At 55.9% G+C, this 18,248-nt stretch overlaps 1 protein-coding gene across 4 annotated transcripts in view; it reads left to right on the top strand.

The window, feature by feature from the left end:
* ZBTB46 (zinc finger and BTB domain containing 46) overlaps nucleotides 1-18,248 on the top strand; it is a 49,166-nt gene that overhangs the window by 23,931 nt on the left and 6,987 nt on the right. For 2 of the 4 annotated variants that reach the window (XM_068150253.1, XM_068150251.1), the window contains exons 4-7: nucleotides 7,611-7,783; nucleotides 9,612-9,663; nucleotides 9,751-10,056; nucleotides 16,572-16,747. In XM_068150253.1, coding sequence (XP_068006354.1) covers nucleotides 7,611-7,783; nucleotides 9,612-9,663; nucleotides 9,751-10,056; nucleotides 16,572-16,747 — 707 coding nt within the window. The remainder of the gene's footprint in view (nucleotides 1-7,610; nucleotides 7,784-9,611; nucleotides 9,664-9,750; nucleotides 10,057-16,571; nucleotides 16,748-18,248) is intronic. The other 2 variants (XM_068150255.1, XM_068150254.1) reach the window with 1 other exon arrangement.

The following is an 18,248-nucleotide window of genomic DNA, read 5'->3' as shown; positions in this document are numbered from 1 at the left end:
GATGGCAAAATGCTGCTTACAGCCCAAAGGAGAAGTGGTGGTTGGGAGCCTTGTGGTGACCACAGGGGGGGTCGGGGGCCTTATGTTAAGCAAGGTGACTCCAAAGGGTTTGGATCTGAGGCTGACTGATGTTAGTCTTGCCTGTTGCTCCTGTGGCTTGGTGGCTTGCCTGATCTCCTAAAGCCCTCAGCAAGGAGCAGCTCTGGGTTGTTGTGTTGTATTTGCACCTGGAAATGAGAGTTGTTCTTCCTGCTGGTCAGCTGCTGCAGAGAGCTGGGGTGTGCCCTCGGGGGGGCAGCTTGGTTTCCCTCAGGCTTTTGTATTCTCTTCATTGCAGTCAGAAAAACCTCTCCTGTGTACCCAGAAATGCAAACAGATACTGATTCTTGCTCATGCTCTGGGGAGCTGGGGATAGAACTTGTGACAGAAAGCAGAGCAAGGGCTGCCTCTGAGTGCTGTGTGGGAGCTTCCAGCAGGAAAGGTTTCTTTTCCTCTGTGCTGGGACAAACCACCCTGCTAGTTAAACAGAATGAGGAGTTCTTTTCTCTTCCCTTCTTCTGGTTTTACTTGGCTGAGTGGGAAAAGGGAACTGTTAGCTGTCACCCCTATGGTACAGGGAGTAACTGCACAACCTAGTGTCAGCCTCAGGATCTCTCTCTCATGCCTGAGCTGTAGGATTGCTTATAAAGCATCTAAGTTTAGAGAGGCAAAATAAATCTTGTGCCCTGTTCTGTAGCTTGGCTGGCTGGGGGGGAGTCACTGATGCTGCACTCTTCTGGTTCAAACCATCACCCCTTGGCCTGCCCCAACAGGCCCTGCTCAAAAGTCTGGCCCCAGCTTTCTGATGGGACCTGGTAAGCACTGAAATGCCACCAGGTGGTCTCCCTGCAGCCTTCTCTCATGCAGGCTGAGGATCTTGGTCTTTATGGGAGCAAAGTGAATTGCAGAAGGGAAAGAGACAACTGCTCACTTGGCCTGGAGCTCTCGCCCCAGCAGATGTGGCTGTGTCTTGGTGAGAGGATTTCTCACAGAAGCAGGCAGGGAGGGGAGGCATTTTTCTTTCATCTCACTCAGATTCACAGCTATTGATTCCTTCCTAATCACTGGAAAAAGGTGTTCTGATCTGTGGCTCAGTTGCTTTGAAGTGGAGGCTCCTGAATGCAGTGGGCCAGCAGGCTTCCTGAGGACCTTCAGTCTAGGAACTCCCAGGGAGCAGATCCTGGTGCTCTGGAAGCAGGCTCCAGCTCAGTGCTGGCTGTGTGGGTGTTCTTCAGGGCTCTCCTCAAACACACTTTGAGGGTGTTGAGCCATTTGAAGTCCTGGGTCATATGAGGGAAAACCAACCAAAACACCACCACCACACAGGTGGGGGGAGGAGGCAGGAGGCAGCAGGGAGGGAGAGAGAGATCCCATTTGAAAGCCCAGAGCAGCAGTTTTCAGCTGTCTGGCCTGGAAAGGAAAGACATTAATTTCAACAAGTTTAAGTGATCAATCTCACTTGAGTTTAAAAACATGAAGTGTGGTTTTAATCTGAGCTGCTGTCCCTGGCTTGTCTCTCCTGCAGCTCTGCACTGAGTTACTGAGTCAAGGAGCTGTGTTCTCATTCATTTTTCTTTCCTGGAGGAAGAAAAAAAACCTTAATGGAGATAGACAGGAGAGAAAAGTAAGAGTGTATTAGCCATGTCTAAGCTGATGAGCCTCTTCTCAAGGGGACATTCCTCCCCAGGTTCCTGCAGACATGACAGGGTTGGGTTTTTTATTCCTCATGGCTTAAAGTGTTGTAGAAAACATTAGAAGATAGCCCAAGGGTCTGATTTTATCCCATGCTCTTGCTCCTCATTCACTGTGGATTCTAGGATACAACTCCCTGCAGGGAGGTTGTAGCCAGGTGGGGCTTGCTCTCTTCTCCCAGGCAGCCCGTGACAGAACACGAGGCCACAGTCTCAGGCTGCACCAGGGGAAGTTTAGGCTGGAGGTGAGGAGAAAGTTCTTCCCAGCAAGAGAGATTGGCCATGGGGATGTGCTGCCCAGGGAGGTGGTGGAGTCCCCATCCCTGGAGGTGTTTGAAAAGAGCCTGAATGAGGCACTGGGTGCCATGGTTGAGCTGATCAGATGGTGCTGGGTGAGAGGTTGGACCTCTGAGGTCTTTTCCAACCTGGTTAATTCTGTGTTCTGGATTGATCCTGTAGGCCCTCTCCATACAGCAGCAGCCAGGTGACTGCCCAGGCAGTGCAGCATCACAGGCTGATGGGGGCTGGAAGGGACCTCTGGAGACTGCTGGGTCTTGGTTGTTCACTCCCTGCTCTGGAAGGGCCTGTTCACAGCACTTGGGATGTTGTCCATGTGTCCAGGAGGTCACAGAATCACCAGAGGCGGAAATGCCTGGAAAGGTCACCTAGCTTAACTCCCCTGCCTCCTCCCCACCCCCACCTCCCTCTTCCCCAGGCAGCTCCTGTTCCCTCTTCACACCATCTTCCACCCTGCCTGAAGAGCTCCTGCTCCACCACCAGCGTTTTGCCCCCAGCCCAGAGCCAGGGCAAGACCCTCTGCAGGGGTTTTAGGCTGGGCCTTTAAAACCCTGTTAGAGACTTTGAGCAGAAAGGTAGAAAGATAGAAACCAATCACTGCTGGGTGTGAAAAGGAAAACCAAAGAGAGCTCTGAACAGCTTCCATTTGTTCTTGCTGAGCTGCTCTGCAAAGTTCATGTTGAGGGGGGGAAATTTCAGCCCCCCTCAGCCTCACCCAGGCAAGAGAGCAGCCAGAGGAGCTCAGCCCAGCCCACACCCGTGCAGGAGAGTGCAGCAGTCAGTATCCACAGCAGGAGTAGTGGAGTTGGCCCTGACAGCCGGGGGGCCACCAGGCCCCCCGGCCTTTGTTGTCACCACCACCAGCACCCAGTGTGCACCGTGAGCACTAACCTGAGGTGAGAGGAGGATCCTCCAGCCCCGAAGGGCTCAGCTTAGGGCTGCAGCCCCTCCCGGTGGGCAATAAATAGGGCGGTGGGTGGGGAGGGCCAAGTGGCCACACCTGGGGTGGGAGGAGACCCCAACAGAGCACAGGTGCCCTGGGTTTGAGGGGGAAAAGGGGGAAAATGAGGTGGTGGTGGGGTGGGAAAGGGGCAGATAGTGAAAGCTGTGTTGTTGAGAAAGAATGGAGGTTAAAATAGTATCCAAGCAGGAGGCATTCAGTGACTGCTGGCTGCTCCGTGTGGCTGCTCCCAGGGTGCTCCACTCACTCCTCTTGGATGTCAGATAATTTACTGACAAAGCCAAACGTGACTTTGCTAGCCCAGCATTCAGGTCAATAAACAAAACCCCTCAGCCCTTCTGCTAAGGTGAATGTACAGCATTACCATCTCAGCAGACTCTTGATCTCAGCTTGCAGGGGTTTTGGGGTGGTTTTCCCACCCATCTGTGTGTGGGGGAGGGGGCTTGCTTCTGAGAGCAGGCTGTGTGAAGCCAGGACACTGCTGGGCTGAAGAGCAGCCAATGGGTTTAGCTGGCAGAGTTGAACTCTCCCACAGCTAAGCAGGAACAGTCCCTGCCACAGTGAGCCCTGTGCTCTCCCCTGTGTGAGCATGGAGACAATCTGAGTGTGGGATGGAAACCCTTTGTCCTCCAGGCACAAGGGCAGGAGTTGCAAGGAGCAGTAAAAAGAAGAGAGAGTTCTCCCAGCAGGAGAGCTGCACTGCCCTGCCAGGAGTGGTTCTCTGGTCCTGGTACCTGGGCAGCAGATCCAAGTTTGAGTAGGGGAAGAGCTGGATGAGGCCCTTGGTGCCATGGTGTAGTTGATTAGATGGTGTTGGGTGAAAGGTTGGGCTTGCTGATCTCAAAGGTCTCTTCCAACCTTGATTCTGTGAACTGCTGAAGCCTGGGATGTGCAGGGGCTGTTGCAGCACTGAGGCAGTCAGACAGCAGCAGGGCATTTCTAAACCTAACCTGCTCAGACCAGTCTAAAATCAGAAGGGGAAACAGAAATCACCAAGTGCCTTGCTAGTGAGGTGCTGCAGCTGCCAGCCAGCCTGCAGCTGGGGGGCTCTGGGGCTAGCAGAGGCTGGTGGTGTGTGCTCACACTGACCTTGCTCATGGGCTGGCCAGAAACCTGGGGAGCAAAGTGTCAGTTGTTCCTGGGGACCAGCAAGGTCCCCTGGGGAGCCATTGGTTATTGACCCTGCAGAGTGTGTGCTTGCAGATGCCTTTGTGCACCAGAGGCTCAGTTTTCCTCCTCTCTCCATGTTCTCCCAGTGTGCAGCTGGGATCATTCTGTGCTGCCTGCAGCTCCGGCAGTGCTGCTCTGCTGAGCTCCCCGGGTGTGTGTCTTAACTCCACTTGTGCTGCTGACCTTTGGTCCCCTTGGTCTGTCTGCTTACACCACATCTGCAGAGCTCTCAGAGGCTTTGCTCAAATGTTTTGTGGCTGGTTTTGCCAAGTGTCATCCAGAGGATTTTAATCCCCATTAGAAAGTCACAGTGTGCCCCAAGGAGTATGCAGGAGGTGGGCAGGGGAGCTGCTGATCATCACCTGGCTGAAGGTGCTCCAGGGCCACATCTCTCCAGCTTCCTGCAGAAGGGGCTCAGGGCACTTTGCTTTGGTTGCACGCCAAGAGAGGACACTGGAACAGGTTGCTCAGGGGGCTGTGGAAGCCTCCTGCCCAGAGGTGTTCAAGGCCAGGCTGGAACAAAAATGGGAATGCAATGGAGCAGAACTAGAAGTGGGGAGATGGAGATTGGCTGTGAGGAAGAAGTTGTTGCCCAGGAGGGTGGTGAGAGCCTGGCACAGGCTGCCCAGGGAGGTGGTGGAAGCCTCCTGCCTGGAGGTGTTTGCAGCCAGGCTGGAGGTGGCTGTGAGCAACCTGCTGTGGTGTGAGGTGTCCCTGCCCATGGCAGGGGGTTGGGACTGGCTGAGCCTTGAGGTCCTTTCCAGCCCTAACAATTCTGTGATTCTGTGGATGAGGCCTTGAGCAGCCTGGGCTGGTGGGAGGTGTCTGCCCACAGCAGGGGCTTGGAGCTGGATGATCTTGGAGGTCCCTTCCAACCCAACCCAGGCTGTGAACCTATGAAATTCATTGGTTCATTTCCAGCTTTGGGAGTCAGACAAGTCTCAGCTCTGGGGGTGCCTGGCTGCCATGAAGGGCAGCTCTGCCCCATGGCCAGCAGAGCACACTGCATGCTTCTCTCTCTCTCTAAGTTTGGCTTTTCCTGTTTACCCTGTTGCAACAGACACTGTTTATAGAATCCCTGCCTATGCAGCTCCTTGTCCAAGTGATTGCATGGCACACAGAGCCCTCTTCTTTGGGGCAGAGCAGCTAATAATGTTATTTTTAGTCAGTTGGAGCCAATGGTTTACACTTCCACTGCCCCTTCAGGGAATGCATTGCTCAGCTTTGCCAAGAGGGAGCTGAAGGGACTCAGTTTTGGGGTGGAAAATTGTGTGTGGTGAATGAAGCTTTGGGAGAGAATGGATGGGATTTGAAATGAGGTCTAATAACTTCTGCCTGTCTCTTTCCCCCCTGTCCAGCTGTCAGAGTCCTGTGTTTGTAGAAATGCTGTTTCTGGGCACAAAGCTGCCTGAGGGAAAAGTGCTCCTGGGGTCTGACTGGGAAGTTACAACATTGCTCACTTCAACAGAAATGTAGGGAGGAAAATAAAAGCTTGTTCTTTATGGTGCTACTCAGAGTGGGGCAACTCAAACTTGGGTGCTGCCTGTACAGGTGGTTGCTGTGGGTGTCCTTCCCTTGTGCTGCCTGCAGTTGTTGAAAGCAAATAAATGCCTGTTGTTGTGGTACCCATTGCTGGGCATCTCTGTGGGTGACTGAGTTTCCTCTTTCTCCTTGCTCTGTTTCATTGCTCATTCAGCAGCCTTTAACTTCAAGTGGTGGATGGTGTCTGAGAATCCTAGAGTTGCTCAGGTTGGAGGAGACCCTTGAGATCATCAGGTCTGAGCACTGAGCCTGCTCTGCCAAGCTTGCCACTAAGAGCTCTGTAGAGATGCTGCTGAAGAATGAACCAAGCCAGACCCCACTGGCTTCTCTCTACCATAACCTGAACCACTGCTTGGTTAAGGAAGGGCAACCTAGAGATGCCTCTTAAGTTGCCCATGGTCAAACTTGTAGCTTCACTGTAAGCAGAGCAGTTTGGATCCATATGGAATGTTTGGAGGGGGGGAAGGAGAACCAGAGAACTGTTTGGGTTGGGAAAAGCCTCTAAGATCATGGAGTTCAAGCACTGGCCCACCACCACCATGGCCATTAAACCATGTGTAGGCAGCAGCTCTGCTCTGGCCCTGGAGAGCTGGGGTGCTGGTAACAGACCCTGACAGGCAGTACTGAGGGATGGGTTTGCTTTAGTTCTCCACTGAGTGGCCAGGGTTCTGGCATTTTGTTGTCCTGCCTTTAAACTCCAACAGCAAGAGAGGAGGAAAACTCCACACTCAAACAGAGTTATCCAGGGAGTGAAAGCTTCCTGGCTGCAGGCGAAGCAGAGGGAAGCAAATCAAAGCTCCAGCTCCTGGCCCAGGAGCAGAGCTTCCTCTGGGAGCTGCTACAAGGTTTGGGATTGGTGGTGGTGAGGAACCTGGGTGCTGGTTTCACCAGAGGCTTTGCTGGGACCCAGATCCCAGCAGCTGGAAACTGGACTTGTTCTTTGCAGCTGTGTTACAGGGTGTGGGGGTGACATCTGTAAAGCTTGCAATCAAACTCTTCTCAACTAGAAATAAAGAAGGTTTTGGAGGCTGGAGTGCTCTGAGTATGATTTTTGTTGACTTTTGCACCATACTTACTTTGGGTTCTGCCTGCTTGCTTCCCCAAGAGAGCGACCTGCTGGATGTGTCCTCCCAATGTGCAGTCTGTGGCTGGTAAAGTTTGGTGTGGTGCACTCTGACCTCCACCACACAGCTTTTCCTTCTCTGCAGATGTGTCAGCTGGCTCTCAGGGCACTCTGTGCAGCAGTCAGCAGCTGGCTGTTGCTCCAGCATGGACGAGAGGGTGCCTTGGCCAAAGGAAGGATGTTTTCCTTTACAGCTGTGGCACATCTGTCAGTGTGAGGCCTGTCAGCTATCACTCTGTTTATCCCATTATTTTTTCTACAACTGTTTGAACTTCCATGCCTGCAAAGCCCGGAGTGCAAGGAGCACTCTTGCCCTTCTTTTGTAAAGCACTTTGAGATCGAGGACTGAGAGCACCAAGGAAACCCCACGGCCACAGCCTGAGCTCCGCAGCTCTGCCCTGCAGTCTGAGGCCAGTGAGTGGTGGAATCCACCTGGGGGGTGTGTGCATTCCTTCACCACCTGAAATGTCTGTGTGTGCCGTGGTGCTGCTCCAGGAGGTGTCCTTCAGGACCGTGACTGCTGTGGACCTTTGTGCTGCTTTCTCCCCGCAGACTCTGGCGCCTGTGCCACGCCACAGAGCTCCTCTGCATCCCCCACGCACGGAGGAGGCCTGTTGGGTGGGGAGGCAGCTTGTAAAACTGAGCCAATCAAGGCAGAAACCCCCAAGGCAGCCAGACCAAAAGCTCCTGGCATCAGTGTCCTGCTGCAGCCCCTCCCGTGGCTGAAGATCCTGCGTGAGGCTGCTGCTGGTTCACGTGGGTGAGATTCGTTTCCTGTGTTCCCCAGGGCCTGGCACCAACTCGAATCCTTCAAGGGGTGAATGTGATGGCAAAGTGGAAGCACCATCTCCCCCGCTGCCTTCATCACACCCTCTCACTCACAGCCCCCCTGAGGTCTCCTCTTCTGGTGATACATCACCAGAAGCCATGATCAAAGGAGAGGTGCCCTCCACAACCCAGGTAAGAGCCAGGGGGGGTCTGGAGAGACATTGCAATGCCAAGGGGGTTGCTAGTCACACTCTCCCCACTTGGAAAGGCTGCAGCTCCTCACTCTGATCTCTTAGCTGGCTCTGTTGAATACAGGTTATTTTCAAACCACAAGTATGGTGAGGTCAGGGCTGGTGTTGGCCTCATTCAGCCTCTTCTGCCTTCCCTCACCACAGCTTGCATTCAGAAAACACATCATGAAGTCTCTGTGTCCTTTAGATTGTAAATCCTTGGTCTGCAAACCATTGCATCCCATGGCAGCTCTGCAGCTCTCAGCACAAGAAGGACCAGAGGAGGCCACAGCAGTGCTGGCAGGGCTGGGAGCCCTCTGCTGTGAGCCAGGCTGAGAGAGTTGGGGGTGTGCACCCTGGAGGAGAGAAGGCTCCAGGGAGCCCTCCTGGTGGCCTTGCAGTGCTCAGAGGCTGAGCAGGAAGCTGGGGACAGACTTCTGAGCAGAGCCTCTTGGGACAGGCCAAGGAGTGATGGTTTGAACTCCAAGAGGGAGATCAGACTGGAGAGAAGGGAGAAATGTTTGACACACAGGGTGGGAGAGCCTGGCCCATGCCTGGCACCAGTGCAGCTCAGGTTGTTTGGGGCTGGGAGCAACCTGCTGTGGTTGCAGATGTCCCTGGTGACTGCAGGGGCTTGGACTGGGTGACCTTGAAAGGTCCTTTCCCAGCCAAACCAGCCTGGGATGCTAAGGACATCACAGCACAAAGCTAGCAAAGACCCCAACTGTCCACTGCCCACTTGTGGTGTTTCCCCTCTCTGTCTGAATTCAGGCAGAAGCTTCCTGTGTGAAGCAGTCAGGGGTCTGACCTGAAATCCCTCCCTTTCTGTGGCATCTCTTCAGCCTTCTGGAGTGGTATTTTAGTCCTGTTGGACAAATGGGTGACAGCAGAGCTTTGCCTTTGCCTTCCCCTGGAGCAGAGTGGTCAGAACAGCTGGTAGCCACTTGCTTGGTCTCCAGCAGACCTGTCCAGGCTGCATCATGCCCCTGCCTCACAGAGAGTTGCCATCTGCTGCATGCTGGCATACTGCACATGGGTCATGAAGGGAAAAACAAAGGGGGGGGAATCAGGTTTTATTTAGAACCTGGCTCAGCAGGGCCAGGGAGCACTGCACAAAGGCAGCTATGCAGGAGGGGCTGGCTTCTTAGGGACTGCTCTATGTGGAAAGGGGACAAAAGGAAACAGAAACCAAAGCACCACAAATCCCCCAGCCAGCTCTGGGGGGCTCAGGGAAGGTTCTCCAGTTCTGCTGTGTCTGCTGGAGGTTTTCTCTCCAGCATTCCCTGTGCCCTAACCGGGAGCTGCAGAGGCTCAGTGGGGCTGGAGCCTGAGTGCTCACCCAGGACCTAAACAGAGTCCTTAGGCTTGGAAAAGACCTCTAAGGGTAGAGTCCAATCATCAACCCAGCACCATCACCCACTAAGCCCTGTCCCCAGGTGCCATGGCCACAGGTTTGTTGAACCCCTTCAGGGGTAGGGACTCCATCACCTCCCTGGGCAGCCTGTGCCAGTCCCTGACCACTCCTGCAGCAAAGACATTGTTCCTAATCTCCAACCTGAGCCTTCCCTGGGGCAACTTGAGGCCATTTCTTGGTTACTGTCCTGACAGCATGGCCCAGTTAGCTTGGCTGTTTGCCAGAGGAAGCTTCACACAGCAGGCAGGGTCGGCAGGGCAGGTGGGGCAGCCTTGAGGAAGGGCTCAGGGTGAGGGGTGGGGGTCTGAGCTCTAACTGCAGAGCTGTGCTCTTGCCTCAGTGCCTGCCTTCACTCGGGTGTGCTTTTCCTTTGCAGGCCACTTGTGATGGGATTTTAGCACTCTGGCAGTTTGATAACTCTGATTCAGGTAAGCAGAGGGCAGCCCCTTGCCTTGAACCCTGCCAGGGGCACGCCAGGGGGCCCTGACCGGTACCCGGCTGTCCTTCCGCTGCAGATGCCAGCTTCTGCCGCTCGGAAGACGCCGACGCCGACAGCCTGTCCCTGGACTCGGCCCTGGCCAAGAGGCTGACCTGTGGCTTCTGCAGGAGGGTTTTCCAGCGTGCTGAAGAGCTGAAGGAGCACATCCACGAGCATGCCTTCTCCATGCTTCTCCCCTTTGACTTGGCTGAGTGCCCCCGGCCCGGGCCGGCCGAGGCGCTGCCGCCCAGGCAGCTCTCGCGCTTCCAGTGCTCCAAGTGCCCTGCCAGCTTCACCCTCAAGTCCAACATGGAGCGGCACGAGAAGACCATCCACTTCGACTGTAAGAAGATGCAGTGTCCTGGCTGTGCCAGGCTCTTTGGAGACAGGACAGACTTGCCCTGGCACCTCCTGGCCGTGCGCTCCACACCTCTCTCTGTCTCTCCTGTGGCGAGGGTGCACGGAAGGCCCTCACTAGCCCTCGGAGGGTGTTCTTGCCTGGGAGGGTTGGAGCTTTTGGACAGTGTAGGACCAAATGAGGCTCCTGAGGACGTGTGGCTGCTGGGGGGGGGTGAGCTGTGTCTCTGAAACTAGGAAAAGCAAATCCTCCTGGTGCTGCAGACAGCTGTGCAAGGCCCCAGGGCCACCCACGGCTGCTCAGGGGGGCTCAGATGCTGTGTAACTGCAGCCACGGGGCAGCTGCTGTCCCAAGGTGACTTCTGGCAGTGCAGCCAGTGGGCACCCAGGTGGTGTGGTCCTCCTGTGTGCTTGCACAGCCCTCAACTCCTCTTATCAGTAGATCTCAAAGTGCTTTATAAAAGAAACGGTGACCTTCCCCTCCTGCTCCCTGGGAAATAACAGACCTCAGCTTGGTGAGTGTGGAGAGGGGCAGTCAGTCTTCTGAGCTGTGATCTAGGGCTCTGTCCGTGAGACAACTCACACACTTCAGGATTTCTTTGCTTGGAGAGAGGAGCTGAGAGGTGCAGAGCCCTGGGGCAGGCTGCCCAGAGAGGTTGTGGAGTCTCCTGGTGTGCAGAGCTTCCAACCCCCCCGGGCACTGTGCTCCTGGGCAGCTGCTGTGGGTGCCCTGCTGGAGCAGAGGCCTGGACTGGGTGAGCTCCAGAAGCTGCTTTCTAACCCCTTCCACTCTGGGCTTCTGTGGCTTGCTGACTGTGTAAGGTCTCTCTAAACTCTTGAGGTTTCTGTTCTTTAAAGAGCAAAACAGTGCTGTGAGTTGCTGTGTGCAACAGGGGGGGCTTGGAAGCTGCTGCAAGCCTTCTTTGTGACATTTCTGTCATGTTTGAGGGGTTTTAGGGCTTTTGGCAGTGTCCTGTGAGCGTGGCTGTGGTTCTCAGGGATCCTCTGACTGTTTCTGGCTTTGCTTTGTGTCCCTGCATGGAAGCTGGCCAGAGTGAGTGTTGTGGAGTGTTAGGGTGCACCTAAACCCCCAGGGGGGTTGTTTCTGGGGGGCTGTGTGTCAGAGTCTTGCTGCAATTCTGGTTTAGGACATGAACTGATTACTCCTTTCTGAGGCTGACAGAGTTGTGCCTCTTGCTCTCTCCTGATGTGAATGAAACAGGTTCTGGTAGCTGCAGTGAGAAGAGCATCGTTCAGAGTGGGGCTTCCCACTGCACAGCTCAGCAGCAGCTGGAGTTGGGGGGGTTTGCTTTCCTTCAGGTGCAGGAGAGACAGCTGAGGAGATGAAAGCAGCTCCTGCCAAGCAGCCCTGGAGCTCCTCAGCACTGCTCTTCCTTGTCACCTTGTGGCACCTCGGGGAGACAAAGCCGAGCAGCAGCTGGCTGTGCAGGCAGTGGCTTTGGGCAGCTCCCCAGCAGAGGCTCTGGCAGAGCTGTTTGCTGTGGAAAGCTGGATGAGAGATCATCCAGCTCCTGCTGCCCTCACTCTGGCAGGGAGGGAACAGTCCTGCCTGGTAGTGAGGGAGCACTGTGGCAGGGTTTGGCTGGATCTGGATGCCAAGAGGCCAGCACCAACCACCTCAGCTAACTTTGGGAGGCTTTGTTCACCTGCTAGCAGTTGAGGATGGTTGATGCTGGATCATTCTTCTACTGCAGAGCTGAATTCAGCAGGGAACTGGTGTTCCATAGTGGCAGCCAACCCATTCCCTCTCCTGGAGGGTTAAGTAGTATTTTATTTGGCCTGTAGATCAGAGTGCTTCCTGACTTCAGCACTGGGAATGGCCAGTGTTTCCCTTCAGGATGAGGAGGAGGGCTTTAAAGTTGTCAGAACCTTAAGCAGATAAATAAACAGAAGAGAGCAGAGGCTTGCAGGGTTATGGAGAAGACATTTTCAAAGCAGGATTTGTGTGCTGGGAAAGGGTCTGGGAAGCTGATGGGAAGTGTGAGCTTGACAGGGAAACTGCTCCTTGTACTTTACAACCTCAAATGTCATGAGGATGAAGAGGGGAAGAGTTCTCTGGGTCAGTGCTTTGCACTAACCAAATGAGTGATTGTTTCAGTGACTCTTTCATTTCAGTGGTTGTTAACTACCTGGCAGCTTGCAGAGTTAACTCCAAGCAGCTCTCTCAGGCAGGACATCACCAGTGCTGTTCTTCCTCTCAGCTCAGGGATGTGGGAGCCTGTGTCAGAGAATCCCAGAATGGGTTGGGCTGGAAGGGAGCTCCAGAGCTCACCCAGCCCAACCCCTGCCCTCAGCAGGGACATCCTGCCCTGCAGCAGCTTGCTCACAGCCTTCTGCAGCCTCACCTTGCACAGCTCCAGCCATGAGGCCTCAGCTCCCTCCCTGGGCAACCTGCTGCAGGGTTCCAGCAGCCTCCTGGGGCACAACTTGCTCCTCACCTCCAATCTCAATCTGCTCTGCTCTCATTTCAAACCTCTGCCCCTGGTGCTGTCCCTGCAGGCCTTTGGGAGCAGTCCCTCTGCAGCCTGCTGGGAGCCCTTCAGCTGCTGGGAGCTGCTCTGAGCTCTGCCTGCAGCCTTCCCCAGGCTGAACCCCAGCTCCTCAGCCTGTCTTTCTAGCATAGCTGCTCCAGCCCCCTGAGCATCTTTGTGGCCTCCTCTGGATGCTCTCCATCAGGTCCATGTCCTGTCTGTGCTGAGGGCTCCAGAGCTGGGCACAGCCCTGCAGGTGAGGTCTGAGCAGAGCAGAGGGGCAGGATCCCCTCTGGCCACACTGCTCTGGGTGCAGCCCAGGCTGCCCTTGGCCTCCTGAGCTGCCAGCTCACACTGTTAGCTCCTGTCCAGCTTCTCATCTAGCAGCATCCCCAAGTCCTTTCCTGCAGGCCTGCTCCAAATCATCCCCCAGCCTGGGCTGCTAGCTAGGATTGCCCTGACCTAGGGGCAGGACCTTAACACTTTGCCTTATTGAACTTCATGATCTTCTCAGCCACCTCTGCAGCCTGCCCAGGTCCCTCTGGGTGGCTCCCATCCCATCCTTCCCTCTTCACCACACCACTCAGCTTGGTATCCTCTCCCACCTTGCTGAAGCACAGGGGTTTTCCTTGCCCTGTGGCACTGTCTCCCATCTCCATTCCTCACTGCTTTTCTCCCTGTAGCTGTGTCCAGGAGCTTGTTCTCTGCTGCTAGGGACCTTGATGATCTTGTTTAAAGTTCATTTCTTGGTACCTTAATGCTGCTCTCCCCAGACTCTTACCCAGTGTGTCACTGGGACAGAAGATTAAACCCACAGCAGGGCTGTTGTGGTGCTCATCACACTGTGGACTTGGGGGGGGGTGCCTGTATTGAGTGGTGCTGTGAAACATCAACTCTGCAGCACTTCCTGACACTGCTGCTGTTCCCCAGCTGCTCCCCTGTGGAGCCCCAAGAGCTAACTACCTGGCTGGCTGGTGTAAAACACCCAGAGCAATGGTTTTCACTGAAGGGACAGCTGCCAGAAGTGTTGTGTGGCTGCTGTGGAGTGGTGGAAGCTGGATGTGATCCTCTCCAGTGAGGCTGAGCTGAGTGCAGGCAGCAGGGAGGTCTTGAAACTGTGTGTTGTGAATATTCATGGAGTGGGTTGGGTTGGAAGGGACCTTGCAGCTCAGCCAGTGCCAACCCCCTGCCACCCCTGGGGGCAGGGACACCTCCCCCCAGCACAGGCTGCTCAACCTCATCCCAGCCTGGCCTGGAACACCTCCAGGGAGGGGACAGCCACACAGCCACAGCCTCCCTGGACAGCCTGTGCCAGGGTCTCCCCACCCTCGCTGTGAAGAACTTCATCTCCAGTTGTTTCTGATCCCTGGGTGTTTGGTTCCAAGCACTCAAACCCAAATGCCAGGGCAGAAATCCTAGCAGGGCAGCTTTGAAGATCTCAAACCCTGCTTTCAGTCTGTGGGACCTCCAAAAGCCCTTCATGGAAAGCTGCTCTGGAGTGAGCTTGTGTTGGGGTGTCTGGTGCTGGGGCTGTGCAGCCTGGGGAGGAGAAGGCTCCAGCCAGAGAGGCCTTAGAGCTGCATTTCACTGATGGGGACTGACAGGCAGGCTGGGGAGGGACTGCTCAGAAGGGGCTGTGGTGGTGGAACAAGAGGCACTGGTTTGAAGCTGGAGCAGGGCAGAGGTAGGCTGGACAGCAGGAGGAAGCTCTGCACACTGAGGCTGGGGGAACTCAAACAGGTTGCCCAGGGAGGATGTGGTTGAGGCCTCGGCCCTGGAGCTGCTCAAGCTCAGCCTGGCTGTGTCCCTGGGCAGCCTGCTCCAGTTGGAGCTGTCCCTGCTGCCTGCAGGGGGTTGGACAGGATGCCCTTCGGGGGTCCCTTGCAGCCTGCTGCACTCTGTGGATCTGTGTTGCCCTCTTGGAGGATGAGTCTAAGCAGAGCTGTGTGCTTGGTGCTTCTCCTGGGTGCCCAGTGCCGTTCTGCTCCCGGTGGCTGTAGAGCAAAGCAGAGAGAGCAGGGGAGGCAGGAAGCCCCCCAGCACTGGTGCCTCTACAAAGCCCTTCTTCAGTAGCTGCCTTGCACTGTGCTGTAACTCTGGGGGCATTCTCTGGGCTGTTCCTGCCACATCCCTGTCCCTTCAGCTCTGCTGGGTGCCTGTGGGAGAGGATAGCTCAGTAATCGCCAACTACTCTGCATCCCAGGAGCTGTTCAGCAGCTCTGGTGTTGCCCTCACTCCCACAGCTCTTCTCCATCCACCCTTCCCATGTACCAGCAGCCATTTTCATGCCTGATAACAGCCTTGAGGTGATTAACCACAACTGGCTTCTCTTTCCCCCTGCCTTGTTATGTCAACAAGGTTTTGCTTTGAGAAATGAGAAGAGCCAGCAGGAAGGTGGCTGGAGACTAACAGCCTGGTGGAAAGCAGTGGCATTATTAGAGGGTGGAGCCTTCAAATCATCCCCACCCCTGTGGATAAGCTTCCAAACACAGAGCTGGGGATGTCCTCAGGGAGCAGCCAAGCCTCTGCTCTCACCTGCTGTGCTTTACACATTGCACTTTGACTGTGTTTGGAGGAGGAAACACCAGCGTTGTGCTGGCAAATTAGGCCCTCAGGCAGTCAGGCCTGCTCTGTGTCCCCTGGGCCTGCTCTCTCTCTGCTTCTAAGGAGATGACAAGAAGGAAAGAATCAACAGTGTCAGAAGGACTTCAGAGGATTCCTCCCTTTGTCTAGCTGAGCAACAGAGGACTGAAGGGAAGAGTGGAAGAGAAGTCCCATCAAAGGCTATCTGCAGTTGGCTGGCAGGGGCCATGCTCTCATTCAGCATTCTGCAGCCTTTTATCCTGTTTCTGCATCCATGCCACGTTGGCAATGCTGCCTGGGAGCTGGGTGGTGCTGCCTGGGGTGGCTGTAAGGGTCCTGGCTCTGCTGGGGCCCCTGGCTGCTCTCTGCCCCTGCGCTGCCAGCCTCCCGGGCTGTGTGCTGCGGCCCTGGCATCAGCCCATGGGGGAGGCTGCAGGCATGGTGGCACTCCTGGGTGTGGTGGCTGTGGTCTCTTCTTCTTCCACAGGTGTAATGGTGCTGGAATGTTAGGGCTTGGCCTTCAGGGAAATCAATCAGAATGTGGTGCAGTGGAGAGTTCACAGGACTGGCTGGGAAAGGCCTTGCAGACTGAGCCCAGCCATAACCCCCCTGCCATGGCCACTGAGCCATGGCTTGGCTTGAAAGGGACTTGGAAGATCATCCATGGGCCATGGGCAGGGACACCTCCCCGCAGCCCAGGCTGCTCAGGGCCTCATCCAGCCTGGCCCTGAGCACCTCCAGGCAGGGGGCAGCCACAGCCTCCCTGGGCAGCCTGTGCCAGGCTCTCCCCAGCTCTCTATCTGCTGTTCAGCAAGGGGCTGTTCAGCCTGGAGAAGAGAAGGCTCCAGGGGGACCTCAGAGCTGCCTGCTGGTACCTGAAGGCATCCTGCAGGAAGGCTGCAGAGGGACTTTTCATGAGGGTGAAAGGCCAAGGGGGAAGGGTTTGGAGCTGAGGCAGAGCAGGGTTGGACTGGAGCTGAGGAAGAAGTTCCTCAGTAGGAGGCTGGTGAGACTCTGGCACAGGCTGCCCAGGGAGGCTGTGGCTGCCTCCTGCCTGCAGATGTTCAAGGCCAGGCTGGATGAGGCCTGGAGCAACCTGGGCTGGTGGGAGCTGGGGCTTGGAACTGGATGATCTTGAAGTCCCTTCCACCCCACCCCAACCCCTGCTGTGGTTCAGGCACTGTGCTGCCAACTTGCTGAACCTTTGTGTGCTGGCTGCTTCCAAAGCTGCTGTGATGAAGGTGCTTGAAGTCCTTGGCTTCAATAATCTAAGTGCCATGAACCAGTGCAAGAGTTGCCCCAGTGGGGGCTGGTGCAGAGGGCTGAGGGTGAGAGCCCACCCTGCCCTCCCTCAGCAGCGAGCCAGGAGCCTGCCTGCCCCGAGGCGTCCCCAGCCTGACCCCTGTGCTTTCTTGCTCTCTTGCAGTCAACGAGTTCACAGTCATCAGGAAGAAGTTCAAGTGCCCCTACTGCAGCTTCTCAGCCATGCACCAGTGCATCCTGAAGAGGCACATGAGGTCCCACACCGGGGAGAGGCCCTACCCCTGCGAGATCTGCGGGAAGAAGTTCACGCGCCGGGAGCACATGAAGCGGCACACCCTGGTGAGCTGGGGCAGCAGCCTGCCTGCCTGGCAGGAGCCCAGGGCCCCGGGTCCCAGGCAGCAGCACCTTCCTCAGCATTCCTCTAGATTCTGTTCCACACCCTGTAGCTCCTCTGAAGGCCTCTGCAGCTCAAGGGAGGGGATTCTGCCCCTCTGCTGTGCAATGCTGACCCCTCTGCAGTGCAGCACAGACAGGGACCTGGTGGAGCAGGGCCAGAGGAGGCCACAGCAGTGCTGGCAGGGCTGGGAGCCCTCTGCTGTGAGCCAGGCTGAGAGAGTTGGGCTTCTGGTGGCCTTGCAGTTCTCAAAGGGGTCCATCAGAAAGCTGGGGACAGACTTCTGTGCAGGGCCTGTTGGGACAGGCCAAGGGGAGATGGTTTGAACTCCAAGAGGGAGATTGAGAGTGGAGAGAAGAGAGAAATGTTTGGTGCTGAGGGTGGGGAGAGCCTGGCCCAGGCTGCCCAGGGAGCTGGGAGCTGCCCCATGCCTGGCACCACTGCAGCTCAGGCTGGCTGGGGCTGGGAGCAGCCTGCTCTGGTTGGGGATGTCCCTGCTGAGTGCAGGGGGTTGCACTGGGTGACCTTTAAAGGTCTCTCTCACCTCAAACCAGTCCAGGACTCCATATCCTTCAGGGTGGAAACTGAGGTGATCTACCAATGACTTTCTTATTCCCTCACTGCTGGAATCATTCCAGGTGAGTGATTTGATTCTGTGGAGGCTCACATCACCCAGGGAGATGAAATCAGCTCTTTGTGAGCACATCCAGGAGGAGATATCTGTCTGTCTGCATCTCTGGGTGACTCCTGTCATGGCAGGAGTGGAGCTGGTTTGGAGAGCAGCTGCTGGATCACAACTTTTTAGTACCAGCTGCTGAGAAGTGCAGTCCTGAGAGCAGCAGTCCTCATTTCCAGGGAGCCAGAAATGGCTCTGGCTTAGCCTGGCATGGGTGCACTAAAGGGCAAACCAAGGGACAAGGACTTGTGCTGTTGTGTAAAGCCCCAGAAGGACTCCAGCTCAGGGACTCTCTGAAGTTCCTTCTGGGAAGAAAAGGGAAATGCCCTGTGTGCAAACAGCAGCAGACAGCAGCAGCATCTTCAGAGAATGGGTTGGGGTGGGAGGGACCCCCAGAGCTCACCCAGCCCAACCCCCTGCCCTCAGCAGGGACATCCTGCCCTGCAGCAGCTTGCTCACAGCCTTCTCCAGCCTCCCCTTGCACAGCTCCAGCCATGAGGCCTCAGCTCCCTCCCTGGGCAACCTGCTGCAGGGTTCCAGCAGCCTCCTGGGGCACAACTTGCTCCTCACCTCCAATCTCAATCTGCTCTGCTCTCATTTCAAACCTCTGCCCCTGGTGCTGTCCCTGCAGGCCTTTGGGAGCAGTCCCTCTGCAGCCTGCTTGGAGCCCTTCAGCTGCTGGGAGCTGCTCTGAGCTCTGCCTGCAGCCTTCTCCTCTCCAGGCTGAACCCCAGCTCCCTCAGCCTGTCCTTGTGGCAGAGGTTCTCCAG

The sequence above is a fragment of the Melanerpes formicivorus genome, unplaced genomic scaffold (genome assembly GCF_026170545.1).
Source record: "Melanerpes formicivorus ecotype bairdi unplaced genomic scaffold, bMelFor1.0.p_v2 SCAF_19, whole genome shotgun sequence".
In the NCBI taxonomy this organism is placed as follows: domain Eukaryota; kingdom Metazoa; phylum Chordata; class Aves; order Piciformes; family Picidae; genus Melanerpes; species Melanerpes formicivorus.
This window is presented reverse-complemented; position numbering and strand designations above follow the sequence as displayed.